The sequence below is a fragment of the Balaenoptera physalus genome, assembly GCF_965194825.1.
Source record: "Balaenoptera physalus genome assembly, chromosome: 21".
In the NCBI taxonomy this organism is placed as follows: Eukaryota; Metazoa; Chordata; class Mammalia; order Artiodactyla; family Balaenopteridae; genus Balaenoptera; species Balaenoptera physalus.
In genome coordinates, this window is record NC_138902.1 from 9915351 (window position 1) to 9939903 (window position 24553).

General features: G+C 44.4%; 1 protein-coding gene and 1 pseudogene across 10 annotated transcripts in view; one reads left to right on the forward strand and one right to left on the reverse strand.

Annotated features, from left to right (window-relative positions):
* PSD3 (pleckstrin and Sec7 domain containing 3) overlaps nt 1-24553 on the forward strand; it is a 560140-nt gene that overhangs the window by 45890 nt on the left and 489697 nt on the right. For 2 of the 9 annotated variants that reach the window (XM_082444214.1, XM_082444215.1), the window contains exon 1: nt 23035-24195. The exons of 6 other annotated variants lie outside the window; for them this stretch is intronic. In XM_082444214.1, the coding sequence (XP_082300340.1) occupies nt 23608-24195 (588 nt within the window). In that variant the 5' untranslated portion in view covers nt 23035-23607. Of the gene's footprint in view, nt 1-23034; nt 24196-24553 lie in introns of those variants that run through there. One more of the 9 variants, XM_082444217.1, reaches the window with a different exon arrangement.
* Nucleotides 8472-14993, reverse strand: LOC309651475 (protein phosphatase 1F pseudogene; annotated as a pseudogene). Its single transcript has one exon. The product of its transcript is annotated as a protein phosphatase 1F pseudogene (transcript).

Here is a 24553-nt window from a genome sequence, read left to right on the forward strand (position 1 = left end):
TTAACCCCTCACTCTCCAGGTGCTATGTGAACTGAGGTTGGATAGAGATCACTCTTGATCAAAAACAGGTGCTCACCTGAGGCCCACACCTGAGAACTTTGTCCCTGTTCCTATCCAGTTTAATGCCTTTTCTTCTATTGCAAGACCAACCAACCATTTCACTTGCCAAGACTTGAATGATAGTAAGCTTCAGTATTAAATACTGTTTAGCAGTGTCAGTATTTCTTTGAAACTTCCTTTGTCAGCTTTAACAAAACCTCATCAGATCTTACTAAAAGGATTAGCATCCTGGTGTTTTACTCGGGTAATCCAATATTGCATCAAACTTGGAAGAAAAAAGAAGTTTACCTTGCCTTGGAAATTCAAGGCAAAGTTACACTTGGGTGTTTTAAGAGGCAGACGGGAATGATAAGGGGTAGAGTGCCAGGACTGAGTGAGAAAGAGTAGGCATGGCCCTTTGCTAAGTCTGACCTCAGCCAGATGCATGGTGCCAGGAACTTAGCTCATATTTGCTGAATGAATAAGTGATAGCCCAAGAAAGGAAACTGATCAATGCTAAAATCAGAGTCCCTGTCAGGTCCGAAAGTGTAAGATCTAGTTATTTCATCTTTGTTCTACACATATTTTCTTGTTTCCTATTGGATAATTCCAGTAAAATTTGTACCCAAACTAAACTTGAACAAGATGTCAGGGATGATGGTTATGGACAAAAAGAAGATTTAAAGGAAAACATTTGAGAAACCAGTAATTAGACTGACGAAAGCCCTGAATTCAACTGGGAGTAAAAATGCCTACTTGGTAGGTTATTGTGAGGATTAAATGAGATCACGTGTATAAAGCATCCAGCATAGTGCTGACACCTAGAAGGTGCCCATCAATTGTTAGCAGCCTCCTGTCAACACAGCCAACCTCAGTTGATTTTGGCTGAATCAGAGGGCTGGTTTCTTTTACTTTCTTCCATTTCTAGAATTTCCTTCCCCTCTTAATGGAGAAATGTTACAGAGGTAAGGGATTATTACCTTTCTTTTGTTAGGTAAAGAGACCTCATCTTTGCAAGAGCAAAGAGTTTTCTAATCACTTGGGTAAACTTCTGTAGAATCAGTCCTAGAAAACAACTACTGGGAACTGCTATTTTCAAGAGCTTTATGCTTTTGCTTAGAAATGCTTCTTATTTTTCCAGGAAAGATACTTGGCTGTGTTCAAGGGAGTTTGGCTACTGTCAGTCTCAACTCCCTTAACACTTGTGATATATTCAAAATAAAGGACATATAAGAGAAATATCCCGGCCCTTTGGTGAACTTTTTCAATGGAACTGTGAATCTCTCGGTTTCATATCATTCTCTCCTTATAATGTTCTCTCAATTGCCTGTAACAAAGTCCAAACCCTTTATAATAGCATTCAAGGATTTTCACAATTTGGGCCTTAACTTCTTCAAAAGTCTCATCTGCCTGTCTCCCCGGAGCATACCTAAGCCTTCACATTTTTCTATATAGCCTTCCCCATCTCTCCAACAAACTCCTATTCATCCTTGGAGAATCTCTTCTGTGAGGCTTTGTGGTACACCACAGAGCAAGGTTCTCATAGAACTTTCATAGTTCTTTTGCTCTCACAGTATTTTTCATGTTTTATTGTATTTCATGTTGATATAGTTGGCTTCTACAGCATCTAGTATCTAGTTGACACTAACTCTGTGTTTGTTGAATAAATGTCGTCTTGAATTTGGTCCAAAAAAGGGGGGAATACACCAATGTTTTACTGTTTGCACCAGACTGCAAACTCCTAGAGAAAAAGACCTGGTCCTGGTGACTAGATTAAAGACCATGGAATGAGTTGACAAAGAACAGTAAATACAGTGAAAAAGAACAGATAATAATTTACATTCATTTAATATCTGCTATAAACCGGGTACTAGATGCTTTCAAGGATACAATTGATATAATCTTATTTAATCTATTGGATAACCAGGTGGGGATTAACACACTTACAGGTTAGTAAATGGGTTTAAGGGTAGAGTGACTTGGTTAGTGACTTAATTAATCATGGAGCCTAGATTTGAATCCCATCTGTTTCTCCAAAGTCCAGGTTGTTTGCGTTACCCCAGTCTGGCTCAGAGAAGGGAGGCTACCATTGAAGGTATAGGCTGGCACTAGTTTGCAGCACGGGTTTGAGGGGGGAAGGCAGCTAGGAGATGGCAGGAATTAGTCAGCTGTGAGGTGATGAGTGCCTGGGCAAGAGTAATAAGCGGAGAGCGATCAATACAAGTGATAGGCCCTGACAGGGAGGAGCCGGGTGCAGCACAGAATCTTACTTGGTCCTGAAGGTGGTTGTTCGAAGGGTGGGGTGGGGGGACTGCAGTAGGGGCAGGGCACAGTCCTGAGCACAGATCCCCAGACGCAGCTGCTCCAGACCCTGAGCTGGGAGACTGGCCAGCAGTGTGGGGAGAGGAGACGAAAAAGACTCAGGTCCTGCAGAAAAATCATCATGTGGTTAATGCCTATGTGAGTATCTGAGCCCTGACACAATATGTGGTCACGGTAGTTCCCCCCAGCTATGAACCTAAAGATGGCCTGCAAAAGTAATAGGTTGGATCCCATTCTCCTCCCAGGTGGGAGGGATTGTAGAGTCCACAGCCCCACAAAAGCATGACCAGATGAGAGGATTGTGTGGGAGCTCTGTTTGGCTGAATATCACAGTAAATGGAAAGGTTTTTGACCCTGAGCTACCACTAAAACTGCTTTGAGATCTTGTTTATGTAGCATGATTCCACACCTGTGGATTCTTACCACAATCATTTTGGCCAAATATGCTGTTTGCCAGTCTATGATATTTGGCAAAATGTGTGGTCTGATGCTGAACATAGAAATGGCCTCCTGGTTAACATGCTTCATGTCTTGGGTCTTTACTCTTTTTTTTTTCTACTCTTTTCTGTTCCACCCATTTTCTATAAGGTCAAAGTAGTTTATGGACATGTACCAGATTCCTGGGGAGAGGCGGTAGGATAAGTAAGGACCCGGTCGTTTTGTAGCTCCCTCCCTCCTACCTGCATTACTGGCCAACTCGCTGGTAGCATATTCCTTTATTCAATTTTACCAAGATGGAAGTTGTATTTAAATGGAGATGAGAGTCATCATTCTTCTCTTGTAAAGCTGTGCTTTCTTTTTAGGAAGTATGATTCTTTTATAGGTATTTCATTCAATTAAAAAGAAAGAGAGAGAAAATTGAACTTTTGGCAGCAATATCAAGTGTTATGAATGAAATTAAAGCACCCAAGCCAGTGCTCAAGCCTATTATGTGGATTTATGATATTCCTTTGAACTCTTCATAAACTCAGTGATTTTGAGTTTCAGTGACCCGTGAAAAAAGCACTTTCATGAGGTGCTTTTGTTTATGTCCCAGACTTTTTTTTAAAGAAAACTGCAGAAATTCTGTTGGTGTCTGGACCTGGTCAACTTATAGACAACCTACTTTGCTGGCATAGAATTAAAGGTTTTTGATATGTCAATCATTGATATTCTGCTGTTATGTATGATTTTCTTCACTTTATATATTATAGACCTAGATTTATCATGCCTGACATTTTGGTTTTAAACATACACCTAGGCTTGCTTGGAGAAGAACATGTTGGGGGCTCACTTATCTGGGAGCCTCACCCCTCATTTCACTAAGCATGTGGAGGGAAATAAGTTTGCAGAATGTAATCCTAGAAGGTGGGTCACCTGTGAAATCACTTTAGAATTTGATATCCTTTAAAAAGTGGGGGAAGGGGTGCTGTAGGGATGAAATACCATATGTTGGGTGCAATGTGGGAATCTGAGTCTTTTCCTCTTTTATTATGTAACGGTTTTGAAACCACATGTTCATCCAGCTGTTTCTCATCAGGTTTGTTTTGTTTCCATATAAACACATACACATAAAATAAAACAATTTTAATGAAAAGAGAAATTCTCTTTTCCTCTTAAAGTTTCTTTGATGATGAAATTCATGTAAAGGTCTGAATTATGACAATGTACAAGTTAAAGAATTCAGAAGAGAATTAGAACAAAATTCAGTTTTGATTATCTCTTGTCTCCCTTTTTCAAATATGTTTCTTCATTCCTTTGCTCTCTATAAAACCACATGGGAGGGCTTCCCTGGTGGTGCAGTGGTTAAGGATCCGCCTGCCAATGCAGGGGACACGGGTTCAAGCCCTGGTCCGGGAAGATCCCACATGCCGCAGAGCAACTAAGCCCGTGCACCACAACTACTGAGTCTGCGCTCTAGAGCCCAAGAGTCACAACTACTGAGCCTGCATGCCACAACTACTGAAGCCCGAGCTTAGAGCCCATGCTCCGCAACAAGAGAAGCCACCTCGATGAGAAGCCCGTGCGCCGCAATGAAGAGTAGCCCTCGCTCGCCGCAACTAGAGAAAGCCTGCGTGCAGCAATGAAGACCCAACGCAGCCAAAACTAAATAAATAAATAAACTAATTAATTTAAAAAAATAAATGGATTTTTTTTTAAAACCACATAGGAAAAGCACGATTTTGAAATAATATTAGAAATCACAGTTTTTGGTTTCTTTTTCGTGAGAAAAGATAAAATGGCAGAAAAATTGTGCTGATGACATGAAAACAGAGGAATACTGGTTGTTCAGAGCATGTTGGGACACACTTACTTCTTACTCTTACCCTTGTCTCATTACTGAAAATTTGCTTGGGCGTATAGTCCAGCGTGTTTGTCTGACACATATTAACTTTGTATACAAAGACACGTAGCTGTCCTTGGGTCTGGCCCAGCAAGTTCAAGAATTGTAGCATTTCCAGCAGTTACAGCTTTCCAAAGGGACAGAGCACATTATAAAACATTTTATTGTACCTTTTGCACTGAATTTCATTTAAGTAAGAATAGTAACAGATTTCTATAAAAATGTATACTTTTTAGTAACTTAGATTTCTATAAACTTTATACATTCCCTCATTTAATCTTCAGAAATTGATACCCCTTTTACTATGAATTTAAGGCTCAGGGGATTCTGACTCCATGCAAATAAGTAAAATGGGTGTCATGCAATGGGGCTCATTCATTATGGCAAATCACCCTACTACACTGGGGACCGGTCAGCTCCTAAAGGTAGGATAACTAGCTAGACCAGCTCCAGTTAGCTCTGACCTCTGCGCTAATGCCTGTCCCTTTTGTCTTCTGACTTACAGGGTTATGGGGCCATATAGAAAGCAGATAAGGCAGGTTCTACATAAAATGGGATCAAGTCTCATAGGGTGTAGAATGTTGGCGGTAGCGAAACCTTCCATACCATGTTGTCCAAACCTGACTCATGGGCAACATCCCTGACTTCCCCCCTTTCCCGGATACTTCCAGTAATAAGGGACACAGCCCCTCACATGTAGCTTCTTCAGCAAGCTCGTCACCTGCATGGATATTCTGGTCCAAGCCCCAAGACTCTCTTACCTGACAACTGAATCTTATAGGTCTTCCTGTCATCACTCTTGTCCTGCTGCAAACTCCATGATCTATTCTCCACATAGCAGTAGGTGATCTTTTAAAATGTAATCAGGCCAAGTTATTCTCAGGCTTAAAATCCTCTAAGGTATCCCCACCAGTTAAAATCTAAATCCAAATTCTGAGCATGGCCTTCAGGCCCAAAGACCTGGACTCCAGGCTTCATGCTGAGCCCTGGTCCTTAGTGCTCTGCACCAACCACAAGGATCCTCTCACTGCTCTCATTTCATGACCTTTGCCCTCTCCCCAGGCTCCCCTCCCGTCTTTGTGGTACGTTCCCTCATTGTCAGGTCAATGCTCCAACATCATCTCCTCAGACCACCCTAACTAAAACATTTCTCATTGCGGTGGCTTCTCTTTTTGCGGAGCACGGGCTCAGCAGTTGTGGGTTGCGGGCTCTAGAGCGCAGGCTCACTAGTTGTGGCACACGGTCTTAGTTGCTCCGTGGCATGTGGGATCTTCCCAGACCAGGGATAGAACCCGTCTCCCCTGCATTGGCAGGCAGATTCTTAACCGCTGCACCACCAGGGAAGTCCCAGATATTATTTCTTTTGGTAAGAGTTTGGAATATAAAGGAAGGAGAAAGGTAAGATATAAATTGGGGAGATTAACAGAGTTCAGGGAAGACCTCTTGAGTGAACAAAATCCTGTAAAGAAAGGAAAAAGGATCATATATTTAGACACAGGGCTTAGTGTTAGGGAAGAGAAGGTAGATGTTGAGATAGGAGCACAAAACAGATGATAAGGATGAGAAGAGAGATGGGTATTTTGATAAAGAGAAAGTCTTCCAGTGCCACCTTGTTAGATCAGCCCATGGCCCCCACTTGTTGAGAGCTTGTGAGTGCCTCTTTCTCACTACACCACATGGGGCTGATAATTCCAACTTTCTGAACTGATACAGTTTGATAAGCACTGCCAGGGCTAAGGACAGAGCTCTGTAGAGGTGTAAGAAAGCCTCTCCAAGTGGCCACTGACCACCAGTGAATCGAGCCGCCATTCATGCAACACAATCATTAAGAATCTTGGGGCTGGAGGCACCTGAAAGGCCATCTGGCCCAAGGTCACCTGCATTCCGTCCACAGCATCTCCAGCAGGCAGTTACATACAAGCTGCATTTGAACAGCATCCCATCTGGTATCTTGCAAGCCAGACCTTTCTTTCTCAGGTTAGATTCTTCAGCACAGGAATTCTCCCACTGATCTTCCATAGACTTGAAATTGCCATTTTCAATCACTCCTTAGGCTTAACAGACTGAAGGATTCTTTTAAACAACAAATACATAACCTGGGAATGGAGATGCTGGTGATGCCTTTTCTGTAAGAGTCCTTGTCAGTCACAAAGGCTGACTCCAAGGAGGGGTAAATCTAACGTGCGGTGGGAGGGCTGCAGATGTTAACATCTGAGCATGCTTAACACCAAGGGATGTTAAAGAGCGTAAGACACTGCTACAGAAGCCCACGTGCAAGCACAGGGTATTCAGAGGAAGGGAAACATTGAAGTCATGTTCATCCTTTGTCTTATTCTGGCCCCAGGTAGGCACTGGGGTGTGCCACCATCTAAAGAGGAGCCCAGGCCTGAGCATTCACTCCTTGCCCTCATGTAAACGAGGACATTTCAATTACTGGCAATGAGGTAGTCCATTGAATCCATTTAAATGGACCCAGCCAGAGGTTCATGGATCTGGTTTAAGCTAGGATAGCGGAGGGTATTCTCAGTCTACCTGAGGATAAGACTTCCAACCAGCCACGTAACCCTACCACAATCCAAATGGAGCCCAGCCCAGCCCAGCCCAGCACTCTCTGAGTTCGGCTAACTCTGAACTTTGTTTTTCCTCATCTGTGAAATACCTCACCTGTTAGAATGCAGGGAGCTAGAGTAGAGGGTGGGTGGGTCTTCCCACTTCTAAATTCCATGATAGTAGCTCAGCTACAAGATCTCCCCGGAGACTCAAGAGATCACAGCAAGGAGGCAGGTAGGAAAGGAGCAACGGCAGCTCCAGAATTTCAACCAATGGCAGACCTGGGGCCCATCTGTTTGGAGGTTTGACAATCTGGAGAGCTTGTCACATAGTTCCATCTGCATGGCAAGCAGCGGTTTTTACTTTGCATAAGCATTGGTGGGAGTTAAGGGAGGTTGACAAGCTCCCTGCAAACAATCCTTGTGCCATTTTGGGAAGTAGGTCCTGGCGGATGATGTGGCCATTCCCCCAGCTCTCACTCGGGGCAATCTCCATACCCTGCATTCAGCTTTAGGAAACGGAAAAGCTCAGCAGTGGCATTTGAGTATTGTCACCACCATCAGAAGATGATCCTTTTTCATCAGGAAACTTTGGTTATCACTAATTTTCTCTTCTGCCTGAGTGTATGATGTGAGTAGGTTAAGATTTGGCCAAGAGAAGCATAAAAGAGAGACTAGAAAATTTCTTAAAAATAAAAAGGTGATAAAAGTTTTAAAAAATCCTTTTCTTAATTCAATGATGAAATATGGCTGTTAATGGAAAACGAATTGGTCTACTCCGGCCATAAACACTTTATGTTTATGTTAATCACACTAGCGTTAATACCAAACACTGTGCATCTATTAATAGCAGTTTTCATCTTCATAGTGCTTTACCGACAACTAATTAATTAAACAAACCTATTTTAACTGGTTGCCATGGTAGCAGAGATGCACAGAAATGGTTGCATCCATCAAATTCATTCTTAGCTCCTGAAATATAATTCAGTTTGGGCAATAAGTTATCATTATGCAGCACTATAATGTGTTTAGAATGATAATTACTATGTTAGTAATGAAAAGATTTGCGAGTACACATAAATACATGCAGTAGCAAATATTTATAAAGATAATTTTTATGCTTGTTACCTATAAAATCTTTTCCTCCACTCAATCTGGTAGCCAAAACATGACAATTTCATCTGTAATTATTACTCTGTTTATACCTTATCTACTGTGTTTGCTCTTCAGTACCCATCCTGAGAAGATGGTCATCCAGATGAAAGAGGCTTCCAAAAATTTGCCGCTGAATAAACAGTGAGGAGAGGAGTTGTGGGGCAGGGCGGGGAGCTGACAGTTGCCATCTTCAAGTGTCTGAAGGCTATTGGAGTGGAAGAGGAATGGGAGTGGTGGCTTGACCGCTGGTGTCCAGACCAGCGTGAATGGCTGAAGCTACAGGGAGGCATGTGTGACCTGCGGCCCCACGGCACAGGGGTTACCTGGGATGCTCTGGAGTCAGGCTGGACCTAAATCCAGACCCCGTCCTTGCTGTGGTGGGGTTAGCTGCTCTGAGCCACGGGCCTGCTGCACGGGGTCGTGTGGGGATTCCCAGCTAATGCACGGAGGCCTCTGCCTAGCACAGAGTACATAGAGCATGAGTGTTAGCTCTTTATTAGTGGAGGATTTTTACCTGAAGTTTGTTAAAAATAGAATGGGCTGCTTTGTGAAGCAATGACTCACTTCTCTGTCAACCGGAAGTAATGAAGCAGAACCTGGATGGCCACCTGTTAAAACTGCTGTATAAGGGCTTCCTGCCTTGAGGATAAGGTTGAAATAGACGATTTCCAGGTCCATGATTCCATGAATTTGGGGAGGAGGGGAAGGAGGAAGGACTTTTATTTTCATCCTTCAACCTTTGCTTTACTGGATTCTTACTATAATGTAATACTTGGGTGAACTAGGTTTGTGACGTAGTGTTATTGGTAAAATGGTATTATATGGAGCAAACTGTTCTCTTTCAGATTTTCGTCCTGAGCTAGCCTTAATTCTAAGAAAAGACACTCACTAATTTGACTGTTTAGTCTCTGCCAAGTTTTCCTCCGAGACCCTTTAGGTCCTTTTCAAATGGAGATTTTTTTCCAACTAGTTTCCCTAAGTCTGTGGCTCACTATGTTCTAAAATCACGTCATTTCCCTTATTATCCAGAATGTCATCTGTCTATAGTCACATTTCTCTAAATATTTGTACCTATCTTTACCTTGTCCTTTAACTCCTCATCAGTGAGCAGGCAATGAACCAGCCTAGGTTTGTTTTTTTTTTAACGTCTCAGGAAAGGTGTTTTTAATAAACACAGCCTAAGCTAAACAGCTCTGCTTCAGAGAATCTTTCTTGACTAGAGCGGCAGCCCTGAGCTCCTGGGTGGCGGGGCTCCCAGCTCACAGTCTTAGACCTGGAAGGTTTTCTGTTCAGATTCAAATGCAGCCTTGTTAATTCTGGTGAGGTCTGTGCTCAGAGCATCTGATGACGGTGCCTCCCTCCCCGCCCCACATCTCCTCCTGCCTTGTCGACTGGGCCAGGCCTCAGCTCTCTGGGCCTGTTTCCCGATCTCAGAAATGGACACGATCTTAGTATCCACCCTGCTAGGAGGACCCCCGAGGTTCCGAGGTGAGGTTCAGTGGGCGGTAAGGTCACAGAGGGACCGGATGCGTCCTTTCTTCTTTCAGAAACAAACGCGCCTCATCGCGCTAACTGCGGACACCAGCAGCCTAGGGAGACCTGCCCGGGGGAGGTGTTTGGGGGGTGGGGAGGGTCAGGTGGACCTCGTGTTGCTGCTTCGCGTTATTGCCCTTCATAGATGGTGCGTTTTTCACAAATTGAAGGTTTGTGGCAACCCTGCGCCGAGCAAGTTTATTGGCACCATTTTTCCAACAGCATTTGCTCACTTCCTGTCTCTGTGCCGCATTTTGGTAACTCCTGCGATATTTCAAACTTTTTCATTATTATTATTCTCTGTCATGGTGACCTGTGAGCAGTCATCTTTGATGTTCCTATTGCAAAAAGATCACGACTGGAAGACTCAGGTGACGGCTAGCATTTTTTAGCAATAAGGTGTTTTTTACCGTACTTGTGTTGTTTTAGACGTAATTCTGCTGCACGCTTATAGATGAGGGTACAGTGTAAACGTAGCTTTTATCTGCACTCTCGCGGGGCTTTCAAGAGGAACATATCATCGGTGCAGCGGAAGGCTGCTCGCAGGGCCCCCGCGGGGTCAGTGGGCAGCTCCGGCTGGTGGGCAGCAACAGCGTGCATGTACACAGACGCGTACCTCGCGGCGTCCACCCCTCCGTGCCCATCGAACACGGCAAAGTAGGCGCGGTCCACAGAGTCCGATAGGCCGAAGAGCAGGTTGAAGGCTGGGTGGCACACGTGTGGTCCTCCATCCTGCAGCGGGCATTCCGGATGGCGTGCACGGAGACCAGCCACTGCCGCTGCGGGACCCAGGAAGCCACGGGCACCTGCTTCTGCCACTGGCTGCACACTTCCCAGAGCCGGTCAAAGAGGCTCCGCGCCAGGCCCGCAGCGTCCAGCAGGCTCACAGGGGCCTCCTCCTCCTCATCTCCGTCCTCCTCCTCCTCCTGCTCCGGCAACTTCCCGAACTCAGGAAGGTCCGTCTGCAGCAGCCAGGCAGGCAGCGAGTGGCGGCCGAGCGCTCCTGCTGCTTAGGAAGCCCACGGCCAGCTCAGCCAGCTCGCCTTCCACCTCCTCCTGGATCAGCATCGTCCCTCGGACCTTCCATGGCAAAGGGCTCTCCGGGCCCAGCGGGGCTGGGAAGTCGCGGAGGAGCGCGTCCAGGAGGCTGGGGTTCTCCTCTGCCTTCTGGCTGTTCTGCTGTGGGGTTCCCGAGGCCATGCCCAGAGCATCCCCGGGGGCTGCTGCCAGGTCGTTGGTCTTCATTCTGCCACTCGGCCGCCCGGCGCCCGCTAGCCGCTCCCCCCAGCCTAGGTTTTTAACAGTGTGGACTTCTTTCTCGTTTTTCTTACTTTCTCTCCAACAACACCATATGGTGACAGCTCTGGCCCAGCTGCTAAACGTCTGCCCAGAGCCGCTGAAGTCCACACAGTTACAGGCTTGTTTGTGGGACCTCGTGTCAGGTCCATCCCAACCACTCATGAGACTGCTACTCCGGGGAGTGTGGTTGTCACTATGACAACAGGCTGAGAAGACCAGGGATAGACTGAGAACTTTACAGCGAGGCTGAGAGGGAGCCCAGGGAAAAGGAAAGAGAAAATAAATCCTAGGGAGGTCACCAAGGCAAGGGTGCAGGGCTGGGTGTAAGCAGTACAGGGTAGAAAGGAGACAGAAGGAGAAGGAGAGCAAGAAAGAAGAGGTTTAAAATCTGTCCTGATTCTCACTTTTAAGCCCTACATCTACATAGATCCTTTAGATGCAATAGAAACCCCACTCCTTAGAAGAAATAAAAATTAAGGTTTGAAAAACAAAAAATATTCTAAAAGAGAAAAGAAAAATGTCCTTTTACGGATAACCATTCTAGAATTAATCATTTACTATAAAAGCACCATAACAGCATCAGCAATATAAACTAGTATGGGCAATTTCTATAGTAAACCAAAAAGGAGAAAAAAATTAAAGGAGAAAAAAATCTCATATCCAAAAATATGATGATTGTGTATCTCTAGCTATTAAATAACTTTTAGAAATCACATAAAAAGTCTTTTTTTCTGAACAAAATGGATTTGAAGATGTCCTGTTGTTTTGTGTGTGTGTGACAGCTACATGACATTTTAACCAAATGACAAAATTTGGAGCATTAAAGTAGCCCTCCTTCTTATTGTTAAAAGTTTCAGAAGTTCTTTAACTGTAATATGTGCATATTCAACTTATATTCACAACGAAATGAGAGGCAAGTTCTACAGTCTGACATTAATGTTGAATATCCATCAACTACAAATTACTAACCCTTTTTTGGAAATATTTTTCATCTGAAAAAAATCAGTAGCAGGTTAATATAGCTTAAATTACGAAAGAAATCAACTTGGCTTTCAATTTTGTTTCTAAACATTATGTTTAACAAATAAACATAAGGGATAGATAAAACCACGTCTCATTTCTGAGGTGTGTGGGTGTGTGTTTGGGGTTAGTGTAAGAGGATGAAATGTTGATTTTTTAAAAATATTAAATTGCTCTACAAATCTTAAAAGCATTTTATTTGTAACTCATTTGACAAGTGAAGACAGTGGCTGGAGTGAAGGGCCCAGATAGGACCCACTGCCCCCAGGTTGGCCTCCTCCAGTGGTCCCCCCCTCAGGGGTCCAGTGGCCTGAGCATCCATCCCCAAGTCACGCTGAGTGGCAGGAAGGCCCCCCTAGAAGGTGATCATTGCTCCAAAATAGAGCAGATCATGGGATGTGTCCACCTAGGACATTTATAAAGTAAAATATTATGATGACGGTACTCAAATAAGTGTCTTTCAAGCTGTGCCAAGAATCTGTAAAGGGTTTCCCCACCTGTAAGGCAAAGAGGTCGGGTTACATCATCTCTAGTGTTCCTCCTATTTCCCTCTATGACGCTGAGACTTTTGCTCATGGTTTTATCTTCCACTCTTATTTAGTTAGCATACACAAAAGGCCAAAATTTTTTAAAAACTGGTAAGATCAATGCAATAGAAGAGAGTTCAAAAATAGACCCACACATATATGCTCAGTTGATTTTCAACAAGATAACTACATGAGGAAAGGGTAATCTTTTCAAGAATGGTTTTAGAACAATTGGCTATCCATGTAGGAAGAAAGGAACCTTGACCTTTAACTCATACCACATAAAAAAATTCAGTTGTAATGTAGACATAAGAGTTAAAAATATAAAACTTCTAGAAGCAAACATAGGAGAAAATCTTTGTGACATTATATTAGGCAAAGATTTCTTAGGAAACAAAAAAAACACAAACCATAACAGAAAAAATGGCAGATTGGACTTCATTTAAATTAAAAACTCTTGCTCTTCAAAGACACTTAAGAAATTGAAAAGACAAGCCAAAAACAGGGAGAAAATTATATGTATTTACAAATACAAATACATTTATAAATATGTATTTACAAAATACCTATCTGATATAGAACTTGGATTCAGGATATATAAAGAATTCTTACAACTTAATAAAAAGAAGACAAAAAGATTCCATTTTAGAAAATGGGCAAAAGATTTAAATAGACACTTTACAAAAGAAGACATACAAATTGAAAATAAGCACATGACAGGATGCTCAATTATTATTTATCATTAAGAAATGCTAGTCAAACTACAATGAGATACCACTCTACATACACAAAAGGCCAAAAATTTTAAAAAACTGATAATATCAAGTGTTGGCAACAATGTAGAATACTGGAACTCTCAAACATTGCAGATGGGAAAGCAAAATAATATGGCCACCTTGGAAAACCGTTTTGCGTTTAAAAAAAAATAAACATACATTAACCATATGACCCAGAAGTATCACTTCTGGATATTTATCCAAGAAAAAGACATATGCACTATACACAAAAACTTGAATATCGATGTTCATAACATTTTCTTTGTAATAGCCAAAAACTGGACACAACCCAAATGTCCATCACCTGGTGAATAAACAAATTATATTGATATATCTATATAATGGAACACTACTAAACAACAAAGAGGAAAAACTACAGATCCATATAAAAACATGCATGAATCTATGTGAAAGCAGGCAGACGACAAAAGATTTCATACTGCATGATTACATTTATGTGGGATTCTAGAAAAGGGAAAACTACAGCGGAGAGAAAAGCGAGTTATTAGCTGTTAGGATCCAGGGTCTGGAGGGAGGGGTTGACTGCAAAGGGGCATGGAAATTTGGGGGAGAGAAGGTGTGAAATATCTTTTTTTTTTTTTTTTTTAATTTATTTTATTTTTGGCTGTGTTGGGTCTTCGTTGCTGCGCGCGGGTTTTCTCTAGTTGGGACGAGTGGGGGCTACTCTTCATTGCAGTGCGCAGGCTTCTCATTGCAGTGGCTTCTCTTGTTGCAGAGCACAGGCTCTAGGCGCGCAGGCTTCAGTAGTTGTGGCTCACGGGCTCTAGAGTGCAGGCTCAGTAGTTGCGGCACACGGGCTTAGTTGCTCCGCCGCATGTGGGATCTTCCCGGGCCAGGGATCGAACCTGTGTCCCCTGCATTGGCAGACGGATTCTTAACCACTGTGCCACCAGGGAAGCCCTGGTGTGAAATATCTTGATTGCAGTGGTGATTTACAGAACTCGATACATTTGCCAAAGCTCACTGAACTCTGAACTTAACAATTCTTATCACCAGTTTCCACGTGTGTGGGTTTCTCCCCACACCACTAGGCAGTTCCCCAGTGCCAGATGGGTGTCCTACAATTCAAGTCAATTCTGACACTATCTACCTGGACATAGCATCAGAGCCGACAGGTTAAGGGCGCATCCTTAAGGAACGAAAGGCAAGATTGTGTTCCTTGTGTTCTCCAACCCAGAACCTTATCTTTTTGGTTTTTTTAAGGAGGCTTCATTACATAGGCCCAGTTGATTAAGTCACTGGCAATTGGCATCAATTCAACCTCCAGCCCCTCTCCCCTTCGCAGAGGTCAAGGGGGTGGGACTGAAAATTCTAGCCCTTTAATCACAGGGTTGGTTCTCCTTGCAACTAGCCCCCACCCTCAGGTAAGGTTCTAAAGTCAGTCCATCAACATAACAAAAGACGCTTCTGCTCTCACCACTTAGGAATTTCGAGATCTTCAGGAGCTCTGTGTCAGGAGCAGGAGGAAGATCAAGTATATTTCTTATTATAAATCACAGTACCGCAGCACTAACATTGGTGAGTTTTACAGTATGTAAACTATCCATCAATAAAGCTGATTTTGAAGGAAAGAAACCCTTTTCTCCAGGGTTCCTGACTGTGGATTTATATGAATCAATAGGGCCAAAATAGCTGGGCTCACAGAGTTCAGAAGTGAGATGACTCGAAAAGAGCCACCCGGTCAGAATTCAGCCCCAGGAACTTGTCAACTCTTGCAGGTAATTCAGCAGATGTGTCCAGAATGAGGGTCTTTAATGGGAAATGGAGAGAGAATGGGTAGATTTCTCTCCTTTCATGAACACAGTTACAGAAATTTTCAAATGTAAGAGTTCCTAAAGCAGATATTTTTAGATGAGAGTTCTATCGGAAGTTCTCTTACCTGCTTTGTTGACAGTGTTCACCAACATTTCTCTCTGTAGAGCCACTGAAATCAAAGGAATCCCTAAACCACATGCTAGTCCCTCCCAAAATAAGGAGAGAGAATTCATTCATCTATGCATTCAGGGAACATTTGATGGGCAACTCCTCTGTGCTGGGCAATGTGCCTTGGGCAGGAGATAAAAAGGAAGTAAATAAAGAAGGTGTGGTCATCTCTGCACCTGAAGTCTAGTCTGGTCTGATTTTCTTGGGGTCACAATTCAGAACATTTACAGATTCAGCTTCTGGGATTTGCCATTATCACTAAAGCCTTGCCAGAAAGATTGTGAGGATTGTGACAATAAAGACTGCTTTTGAACACCAGGGTACTTTTACAGTGTGAACGCACTCAGGCATCGGTAATTTTCATAGGTCATTTCTACTCTGGAAAAATATTATACGTGAAATGCTTATTTCAGCAAAGTAGTTTTTATATGGAATCCCCCTTCAATACAAACACTGCTTTTGAAACAATTCCTTTTCACTGGAATAATTCTGAAAAAGTAATTTGTTTTTTGAGGGAAATAGGGACTTTTCCCCAAATATTTTCAGTAATTATTTGGACGGTAAAGCATTTTCTAGTGGAGTAGGAGGATGCAGATAGGTTTTCAAGTGTGAAATAGAAAAGCAGCTATACCTATGTACCTTGGTTTTTGTTCTTGATGGTTGAGTCAGTACCTAGTGCTGTACTAAAAAGCTTTATATTCTCAGAAAAATAAACCAGGGCAATCATATGGTATTGTTAGGGAACTGTTGGCTGAAACCACTCACCTTGGCCAGGCATGATAATAACCACTTGCATGAGTTGTCTCACAATAGGAGGTCCCGATAAGGAACATGGTGCTGCCACCTAAAACCAACCTGGAGAATTCGGGAGGGGTCAAAAGGAGGGAGGAGATGCCAGCGCATAATATGTCCTACCGACCTCCCAGAAACCCTCATGCTGGAAACCATCTTGGCTAAGAGATGCACGTACCATCAGGAAGGACACTGAGTCAGACCAAATATGGGCACAAGCAAGATGATTGGCCAGAGACAACCCCCAAAGCTAACCCCATCACCATAAAACCTGAGACTGCAAGCCGCACGCATGGCAGAGCAGTTCTACTGGGTTCCCCTACCCTGCTGCTCTCCACCTGGGTGTCCTTTCCCAACAAAATCTTTTGCTTTGTCAGTAAGTGTGTCTCCTCGGACAATTCATTTCTGAGTGTTAGACAAGAGCCCACTTCTGGGTCCCCCTTCTGGTGACAGTATCTTTGGACCAAACTTTCACTTGCCATTCAGTGCCTCCTGTGTGCCAAAGCCCGTGTGAGGCCTTGCTGTCCAGCTGAACTCTGTGATGACGGAAAGGTTCTGTGACTGCACTGTCTAAATATAGTAGTCAGGCTCAGAAACTGGGTTTTAATTTAATTTAATTCTTTTACATTTAAATGGCTACATATGGCTAGTAGTTATCAAATTGGACAGGATGGGTATGAGGAATAGGTAATATGAAGTGTCCCAATGTCCACAGTGTGGTCGTGGTGAATTGGGCTAGGTGTAGATGGAGGATTTTTTCAGTGATTTCTGTCCACAAGGGTACCAGTCTTTCAGTCATCACCTTCAAACATATAAATCTACAATGGAGGTGATTAAGGCTATATCCAGATGTACAATATGTAATGTATATACTTAAATGTCCATGTAAACATATGTACACATGTATTTATAGCAAGAAAAAAATGCTTTGACTCTTTCAAGTCAAGAAAGATAAGAGGATGGTAGGTAGAATGGGCCTCTTTCTGTCTCAGGTTCCACTGAGGTGTCAATGCATTAGATATGAAAGTGTACAAAGTGAATGTGAAACAGACCTCCACCCCATGTACAGATTTTTAAGGAAATGGTCCTGAGATCCTGCTCCACAATCTTGGATCCCACAGTTAGATCAAAGCTGTAAAAAAAAGTGAGTGTAAGGAGATTGGGAGGACATGGTGACTAGAGCTGTCGCCTGGTTCTACTCCCCATTAGGGGAAGGTGGGAGGTTCTACTCTATGACCCCAAGACTCATAAAGGGACTTCAAAGACAGTCGTTGGAGAAATTTGAAGTTGTTCCCTGTAGCTGGAAAACACTGAGGATAGTGGCCTCACTCATGCCCCAGAAAGCTAATGGAGACTGTTGCTTCCCAGGAAACTCAGTGTGAGAGAGAGCTGAGTGCTCTAGGGGCAGGGCCCGAGATCCCCTGCTGTGTGGTTGGGATTAGCTTGCACTTTCAGAGTTGCTGAGCAAAGGCCATGAGTGTTCTTGTGGACCAGACGTGGGCCACGTGCAAGAGAGTTGGCCTGGGGTCTACCTTCCTGTGGTCTATCCATTGGGGTGGACTGGAGAGTATCAGTAAGAAGAGGAGGTGTCCCAGTGGGTACTTAGGGCTGTGGAACAGGAGCAGACGTTGTCACCTACACTCTCCTTCCCATAGCACACTTCCAGCTAAGCAGGGAAGAAGATCTGATGTCAGGTCAAGTTTGGGCTCTCCAGGACTGGGTAGTTTAATTACTGAACTGACCCTGTGTCTAGAGTGAGCTGAACAATTTCTGGGCCTGCCAAGTTTTCATTTAATGACGGGGAAGAGTTTCTCCCACCGAATGAAATGATTGTGGAGGACAGTTTTGGTTATACCAGGAATGGAACTTATTCAACATCCTGGTTCTAATGTGTATAGTCATTCCACTCGATTTTTCTTGTTATAATTTCAAGAAGCTGTGGTTGGCACTTCTTTTCTTTTGTAACAAAAAATACAGAAATTAAATACAAATTAATTAATAAACAATTTCTATCAGCCTGGAAACCTATATATTAATTAAATATCTTTTTTAGTGAATTCTAGAAGTAATTATTTTTGCAAAAAATAGTAAACAAATATTAGTAACTAGGTCAGGCGTAACAAATTAGCTTGAGACAAAGTGAGAAATTGCTAGAACATAGGTATAAACACTCTCTTCCATTCTTCTTGAAAATGATAGAATGAACGTGTTGATAAAAAGAGAAGTGATGATTGCAGGGTGTAGGGAGACAGCAGAGTAGAGAAAATGCTAACTGAAAACTTTAGAGAGCAAAAAGTTTCATGTAAAAATAACCTGACAATATTCCATTAAGAGTATCTACCTGCTCTCCTCCTACTTTTTCAACCTCCTCTGCTGGTTCTTACGCATCCCCCTAACATCTTAGCGTTGCCTTGGACTTTCTCTTTCTCTTCCTCCACCCCTTTGGTGATCTCATCCCATTTCACAGGTGTAAATACCACTTCTATTCTAACTTCCAAATTTATAGCTCCAGCACCAACCTCTTCCCTGAATTCTGATCTCCAACTGCTTATGCAGCACTACCGTTGGGTGTCTGAAAGAGGCCTGTAACTCACCATGTCCACAGCTGAGCGCTGACGTCCCCCGCCTAGTCCTGCTCCCCTGCAGATTCTTCCCAGCTCAGTTTCCCAACTCCATCTTTCAAGCGGTTCTCCCCCAAACACTTGGAGTCATCCTTGACTCTCTTTCTCTTCCACCATCCATTGATCAGCAAATCCTGTCAGCTCAACCTTCAAAATACGACAGAATCTGAACACTTCTCACTACCTCCTTTGCTTCCACCCTGGTCTATGCCACCCTCATCTGCTTGGATTGTTGCATTAGCTTCCTAATTCACTTCCCTGTTTCCGACACCCCATACAAGGTGATCCTGGTAAAAGAGAAATCAGATCCCACTACTCCTCTGCTCAAAAGCTTCCAAAGTCAGTTAAAAGCCCAGATCCTCTCAGTGGCCTGTAAGGCCCCACACACCACACCTCCTGCCGTCACCCGTCCTCACTCGGCTCTCTGCACACTGACACACTGACATCTTTGCTGTGGCCTGAACACGCCAGGCAAGCCCTCGGGGCCTCTGCACTCACAGTTCCTCACCTGTCTGTCTGTGAGGCTGGCGCCTCACCTCCTTCAGGTCCTCACTCAGATTTCCCCTTCTCAGCGCAGCCTTCTCCAAACACCCTTTGCAACCATCCACTCCCCACACCCACACTCCTTACTCCTTGTTCCTCTTCCTTGCTTTATTTTTCTCTAAAATGCTTATCACCATATCAGGTCTTATAAATATTAACTTATCTTGCATATTTTCTGTCTTCCCAAGGTCATTAGACTGTAAGCTTCATGAGGACAGGGATGTTTCATTTACTGCTAAAGTCAGTGAACTATACCTAGTACAATACATAGCAAATGTTCAAGAAGTATTGGTCATACGAATGAATGAAACCTTTGTTGTTTGTGTTTCTTCTTCTCCTTCTCCTTCCTCTTCTTCTTCTTCCCAGACATAGCCTAACTTATTTGGATCCTGGGGAAAAGGTGAACTGGGTCCAGCCTGTGATCTAACATTTCTGCGCATGCAGCACAGGGAGCCAATGTCACTTCCTCCTTGATCTTCCCCTGATTCTCTGCTCTTTGAAATCACCTCAGCACAGTGACCAGATTTTTGCTCTTTGCTTCTTGTCTCCCAATCCTCTTATCCATCCAGCATCCATTCAGTATTCAGTAGTCAAATGCCAGGTGAATTTTGTCCTTTCAGTTTCACCTTGGGCTACTGAAATTCAAGGACAATGTGATTTTAGATTGTTGTATATTTGAGTTGAATATTTGTTGTGTATGTAAGTTGAATAATTCTACCTTGGATAAGGGCAAATTTCAACTCAACAATTATTCACTGAGTCTTTACTATGGACCAAGAACAGTGCTAGAAGCTAGGAATTTGACAATAAATAAGCTAACGTTCTCCACTCTAATATACCAGTTATTTGTATACAACTGATAAATGATTAATGTGTTAAGAGGTCTTCTAATTGAAAATACTGTAGAGGTTAGAGTTGTTTGTGTATTTCAAATAAAAACTTAAAAAATGCATGTTTTAAGACTCTTGGATTGTTTGAGAATTCAGGTAAAAACGAGGAGTGAACCATAGAATGCAATGAAAAATTTTCTTTTTCTCTTTTGACATGAAACAACTGACATCTATGAAATGATAAAATTCACAACAATATTAATAAAGATGAATTTAAGAGCACTTAATGTTAATCATTGCCTAAATAACTTGAAATGTCCCCATATCCTACGGCTCACATATGAAAGAAACTTGAGACGTCTTCCTAAATTTGACAGCACAGTAAAATTGTACATGTTATTTTCAATAATGAATGTGAGACAGGAACTTTTCTAAAGTGTCAATTAAAAAAACCAAACAACTTTTGATCAACTATGCTGGAGAAAAGACTTTTTATTCTACCCATCAGAAATGATGTTACAGAGTTATTCTACCACTTCACACTCATTAGAACGGCTATAAAATCAAAATACAGGCAATAACCAGTGTTGGTTAGGATGTGGAGAAATTGGAACCCTCATACATTGCTGATGGGAATACAAGATGGTGCAGTCACTGCGAGGCACAGTTTGGCAATAAAATTAAACAGAGTTACATATGACCCACGAATTCTACCCAAGAGAAATGAGAATATAACATCCACACAAAAACTCGCACAGGAGTGTTTATAGCAGGAGTATTCATAAAAGCCAAAAAGTAGAAACAACACAAATATGCATCAGCTGATGAATGGGTAGTGGAATATTATTTGGCAACAAAAGGAATGAAGTTCTGATATATGCTGGTCCCAGATGAGCACTGAAAACATTAGGCTAAGTGAAAGAAATCAGTCACAAGAAGACCACATAGTGTATGATTTCATTTATATGAAAAGTCCAGAATAGGCAAGTCCATAGAGACAGAAAGTAGATTAGTGGTTGTTTGGGGCTGAGGGGGTTAGAAAGAAAAGAGCAGTGACTGCTAAGAATATAGTGTTTCTTTTTGGTGTGATAATATTTTTATAAAATGCACAACTCTGTGAATATACTAAAACCCATTGAATTGTACAGTTTAGATGGGTGAGTTGTGCGGTGTATAAGTTATATCTCAATAAAGCTGTTAAAAAAAGTCATTCCAAAGAGATGATCAAAAGTATGCAGCCAAAACACATGGGGGAAAAGTACTGTAAAGGTATTTTAGGAAGTTAATTAATAAAATATGTGATTTTTCTGGACTTGGTGGTGTGTTCGTAACTTGTCAACTTTTAGAAATTTGTATTAAAGTTTTTTTTCCATTCTAAATAAATATTCACTCTTGTACAAAAAAAAAAAAAAAACAAAGAAAAAAAAATTCCACAATCTGGTTCTTCAAACTGGCCTTCAGAAATAGTGGGGATTAACTGTATGCATGAATCATGCATGAGAGAATTTCCATTTCCTTTTCATTTCTTCTTTTGACCGCTGGTACCTAATGTCTTGCCTAAATTATCTTTTCTCTTTCCACAACACAACACAGGGCTCATGGCAGAGTTCGGGGAGGCATATGGCACTGGATAAATACAGACCAGCCCATACCTCTTTAGGAGTGGTTGCTCCTCCCTGGCCGGTGTGCCTCCTCCCTACTTTTACAAGGTGGATGTCTGTGTATTCTGACACCGAACTTGAGCACAACTGTGATCTTTTGAGCTGGGTGCCTAGGATCTCTGCGGGTTAGAGTAGCAGAAATGCAAATTCATACTCTATTCCCAATATTTCAAGAAACCTAACAAAATATTTATCCACAAAATACATGCTGGCAAAATGCGATGTCAACCTTTATTTGATTTGCTTTGGGCTTTGTCAAATCAGAAGTGGCAACACTGGCTAATTTATGCCGATCAGAATCTCCTACAATTATGCCTTTGATTATTTAAGGTGGGAAGAATGAATGATTATTTAATAGCTGTGACCAGCTTTGTAAGTAAAATCTTAAAACATGTTGTTGAATTCAGGGAGAAAAAAACCTTTGCTTTGTGATGAAAATGTTTCTGTTGCCTAACTTTTGAAATGCCTCTTTATTGAACATTTACTAGGGGCCAGGAACTTTACATAACTTGTCATGCTAGTAACAGTTCTTCAAGCTATTATTATCCTCTTTCAGTAATTGAGGAAACAGAGCCTCAGATTATAGGTGTCCATTACCACGTCCCTTAACTAGTAAGCTCATGCAAATCTCCGTCTACTCTGCCTCTTCTATGAAGAGTTATGTCTGGGCATCGTTGGTATGGGTTTAGATTCAGCTCAAAATCCTGACCTTCTTCCATGTATGAGCTGTCGGTTGATTTTCCAGGTAAAGGCCACCAGGCCAGCGGTCAAGCCCTAGGTAGCAACAGCATTTCCTACTTGGTTTTACTCCTGATTCTTTGCCAACAAAGTCATCAGACCTCCCGGTTCAAGGAAGGTAGGAGTTTATTGAGAATAGGCTCACAGGGACTGTCTTCCTTGCGTCATTCTGTCAAGAGGGGAGGATCCATAAAAGAGAAATATGCCCAAGTAACTGGGGTGCTTTAGAAGCCACGCATCTGCCCAAACTTCTGCTCTGGCCGGGGAGCACGGACTACGACCATTTTCAGAAGCTGGACTGGATCTGCATAAATGCATCCACCCCCTCATTCTGGTTCCGCTGGTGGGCGCCGCTGGCTGACCGGCAGCTGTGAATGGGGCAAGGCAAAGCAGGAGACTCAGGGGCCTCCTGCACCCTGACCTGGTGGGCTGGCTCCTCGGGCCACCAAGGAGCCTGACCCTCCATCCCCGACTCAACGCTTGGCCATTGTTAGCCATTTCCCTTTATTTGGACATCTTCCAGCGGTCACGGAAGCCAGACTCTAAGGCTGCAACATCCTCATACCATAGCACCGTGCAGCCGGCCACGCGGGGCTCTGCTCCAGGTGCTGAGCGCGCTCTCCGCGGGTAACGGACCTCCGGGGGCCGGGGGGGGTGCTTAGGTCTCCCCCTCCCTCGGCCAGAGGAGGGCGCCTTCCCAGCCCCGGTCTCTGCCGCACAAGGTCGAGGCGAAGAGGAAAAAGGGCATCGGTCTGCGGCACTTCGGTTGGAAGTTTACGCCGGGATCCCCCGGCACGCGCATTCGGAGCCGGGACCGCGGTGGCCGCGAGCGCAGGATCTGCCTCGAGGGACTGGACTTGGAAAGGGTCGGCGGGTCGCTGGCGAGCAAACTCCTACACGGACTCCAGAGGCCCCCGCCCGGATGCCGCGACCCAATGGGACGCGTGGGCGTGTCGGGCGCTAGTCCCGGGAGCACGCGAGACGCCGCTCCCCTCGCGGCGCTTCCTGACAGGAAACTCAGTCGGAAGCGCGGCTCACTTTCCTCAGGCAGACGAACGAAGCAACAGGCAGCCTTCCGCTGGAGACCGGCGACTGCGAGCTCGGCGCGGGGCCCGCCCCTCCCCCTTTCTTCCCCCTCCCCCTCGTTTCTCCCCTCCCTTCCTCTGGGGCACCGCCCACCTCCCCGCTCCTGCCCGCCCCCTACCTCCCCGGCTGCCCCGCCCCCTTCCCGCTCCCCCGCGGGGCCCGCCCCCATCTCCCGCGCCCCTCCCACCCTCGGCCCCACCGCCCTCCCCGGCTCTTTCTCCTCCCTCCCCTCGCCCCTCGGGCCCCGCGCCCGCCCCCGCCGTCCGTGGGCCGCGGCCCGGCCGCAGCCTCCGCCAGGGAGCGCGCCCGCCGCCCGCCGGTGTCCCGGGAGCCCGACAAAGAGCGCGCCGGCCGCCCGGCTGCCCGGCCGCCCGCAGTCGCGCCTGAGGCTCCGGCAGCTTGGCGGGCGATGGGAGATGGAAGGAAGCGACGCCGCGGTGAGGCTCTACCCGGCGGGCGGGCGGGGGCGGGAGCGCGGGCGGCCGTCGGGGCGGCGGTGCTTTGTGGCTGCTCGGCCCCGGGGTCCCGGACCGCTGGACGTCGGGTTCGGTAACTGCTTCCTTTCTGCCCCCTCTTTGTGCGGGTGAGGAGCCGGAAGGCTCGCTCTGTGGGGTGGCGGTTCGGGGGGTTCACCCCGACCCCCGCTTTTCAGCCGCCGAGTGCGCGGCGCTCTGGTTTCTGTCAGGAGAACAGGGAAGCCCCGCGCAGCGAGCGGGCGCGCGGCCGGCGGTGGGGGGGGGATTCCGCACCTTGAAAGACGTTGCAGCCCTTCGGTGGTACTTGGATTTAACTTTG